The sequence below is a fragment of the Candoia aspera genome, chromosome 1 (genome assembly GCF_035149785.1).
Source record: "Candoia aspera isolate rCanAsp1 chromosome 1, rCanAsp1.hap2, whole genome shotgun sequence".
NCBI lineage: Eukaryota > Metazoa > Chordata > Lepidosauria > Squamata > Boidae > Candoia > Candoia aspera.
In genome coordinates this window covers 88,541,300-88,543,495 of record NC_086153.1, presented here as the reverse complement: position 1 = coordinate 88,543,495, position 2,196 = coordinate 88,541,300, and the positions used below count along the sequence as shown (strand labels likewise).

The 2,196-nt window shown below is 44.9% G+C and overlaps 1 protein-coding gene across 1 annotated transcript; it reads right to left on the bottom strand.

Annotated features, from left to right (window-relative positions):
• Positions 1 to 204: 204 nt before the first annotated feature.
• SF3B5 (splicing factor 3b subunit 5) lies at positions 205 to 978 on the bottom strand. The gene has a single exon (XM_063309043.1). It carries the CDS (start codon positions 886 to 888, stop codon positions 628 to 630), a length of 261 nt encoding a protein of 86 aa, XP_063165113.1. The 5' UTR covers positions 889 to 978; the 3' UTR covers positions 205 to 627.
• Positions 979 to 2,196: the final 1,218 nt, after the last annotated feature.

Genomic DNA, 2,196 nt, shown 5'->3' with positions numbered 1-2,196 from the left:
AATCCTTGCACAGAATTCATGATACAAATGCCAATTATATAACATATTTGCAATATCCAACCATTTTTACCAGAGATTGCTCAAGGACTGTACAGCCACAATGTGCAAATTGAACAGATTTTAGCACAGTATTAACAGTATGCCAACTGTCAGGGGCTCATTGGTTTGTTATTTTAATTGATCACCCACAGAGTTTTTTTTAAAAAAATGCATCATCTTTTATTAAACCAAATTGTGAAAATGCCTCTCAAGCACTCCAAATGGGAAATGAAGAAAAAGGTGCATTTACAAGTCTTTAAAGCAAGCCACCCCATGCCTGTCTATGCGTAGAAAGCCGCAGCCAGAGAGAAACCATCAGGCCTCGCTCTGCTCGTCTGTCACAAGTCCCCGCAGCCTGCAGAGAGCTCAAGTTCAGAAGGCGTCCTCCCTGCCACGTATGTGTACAAAGCATGTCGGAATCAAGTTAACCACGCAAGTCAACAAGCAGTCACGGGTGGCTTGATGGACGCGGAGCGGAATCTAATGGTTCACCGGGCCAGGTTCCCACCGTCGGCAAGGCTGCGCTCCCTCACCCTTCCTTCCCTCCTCGCTCGCGCGGGAGCGCCGACGGGCTGCACGGCTCCAAGCTTAAGACTCATCGGGCTTGTCGGCGGGTGGCCCGCAAGGCTGCAGCATCTTCTCCATGAGGTTGAAGCGGACGCGGGCCTTGCTTTCGTTCTCGGCGATAGCGAAGTAGTTGAGCAGGTCGAAATGGCCCATGTAGGAGCAATAGGAGTCCCGGTGCTGGTTCACGAGCCACTCCCACTTGGTGGTGTCGGCGTGGCCCGTCCCGATGTACTTGGACTGCAGGTGCTCCAACTGGCTGTGAATCGTGTAACGGTCCGTCATGGTGCGCAAGCCGTTGAGACGCCACCCCGAAACAGGACACTGCGCGCCAACGCTCTTCAGAAGATGGAGCCCAAAGGAAAAGGCAGTCTAACGCAACTTCCACTTCCGGTTTTATGAACCGCAGCTCCCCTAGCCACCCATCGACTGCCATTATCATAATTTGCCGCGAGGTGGGACGGGGCGGGCTTTAAATTCTAAGCAGCCAGTCACATTTGTCTCCTTTTTAAACGAATGGAAGGGACGGTTTCCTTTTTATTTTAAAACGTCAATATAAAAGAGAAGGTCGAACTGTATCTTGGGGGTTGGAGTTTTTGGAGCGGGATTCTCATGTGATACTTGTATCTACTGTATGCACTTTCCGTGGCAGTGGGACGAAGTGCTTTGCTTTGCCGCCTTCTGGGGTTTTTAAAACGACTTTCTAGTTTACAGAGCAGGAATTTCGGGGTAGTCTCCCACGCAAACACTAACCAGGCGGAATTTTGCTTAGTGTCCCAGATAACGCTTCTCCTTGTGGGAAGTTAAGAACTCTGAATATCATCTCTAGATTGAGTTGGATGCTGTGGCTTGTCTGCAGCAGTCCCTCAAGGAGAATTACTGTCTCTCCATTCTTACTAATGGATATGTCTATTAGCTAATCCCAGATTACCCTCTATTGTGCAAGGCAGGTCTTCATTCTCAGACTAGCCAACTGCTTTCATCCAGGGTTTGTATGACAGATGTGAAGCAGTAATTTAAGAAAGCATCTCTCAGCATGTGCCAAATGTTCACAGCTAACTATCTACGGCCAAATCATAAGGATTTGTAGGAGAGATCCTCTTCTAATCTACGTTTTGTTTTTGAAACAGGAGTCGACCCATGAAAGCAAATGGTTTTACTAAACTTTCATCAGAGCAAACCATGGGAACAGATAGCTACTCTGACTTCTTTCATTGAATGAGATGGATATATGCTTGCAATTACTACATTTAAAAAAACTTTTAAAATGTTGCTTGGATTACAAGCAGGTTTGTCTCTAGTTAAAAAGAATAGCCACTAGATGTCAAAATTTCCCACTTTGCACAGAAGTTACATTAATTTGTGTTCTTGGATGCTTGATGCAGCAAAAACTAGTAGAATAGTAACAGGGTGTTTCTAGGATCAGAAACCTAAGCATGAGGTCAATGATTTGAATATTTTAGTCAAAGCATGGGCTTACTGCATTAATCTTTGGCTAATATTTTAATAGTGTAATTTCATGGTTTTAATAACTGGTAATTTTATGTTTCTTAACCTTGTTTTCTGTATTCTATGGAATTATATTTAAAAGTT

Excerpts from the sequence above, each read along its gene's own strand:
- SF3B5 (XM_063309043.1), bottom strand. The coding sequence starts at position 888 with ATGACGGACCGTTACACGATTCACAGCCAGTTGGAGCACCTGCAGTCC.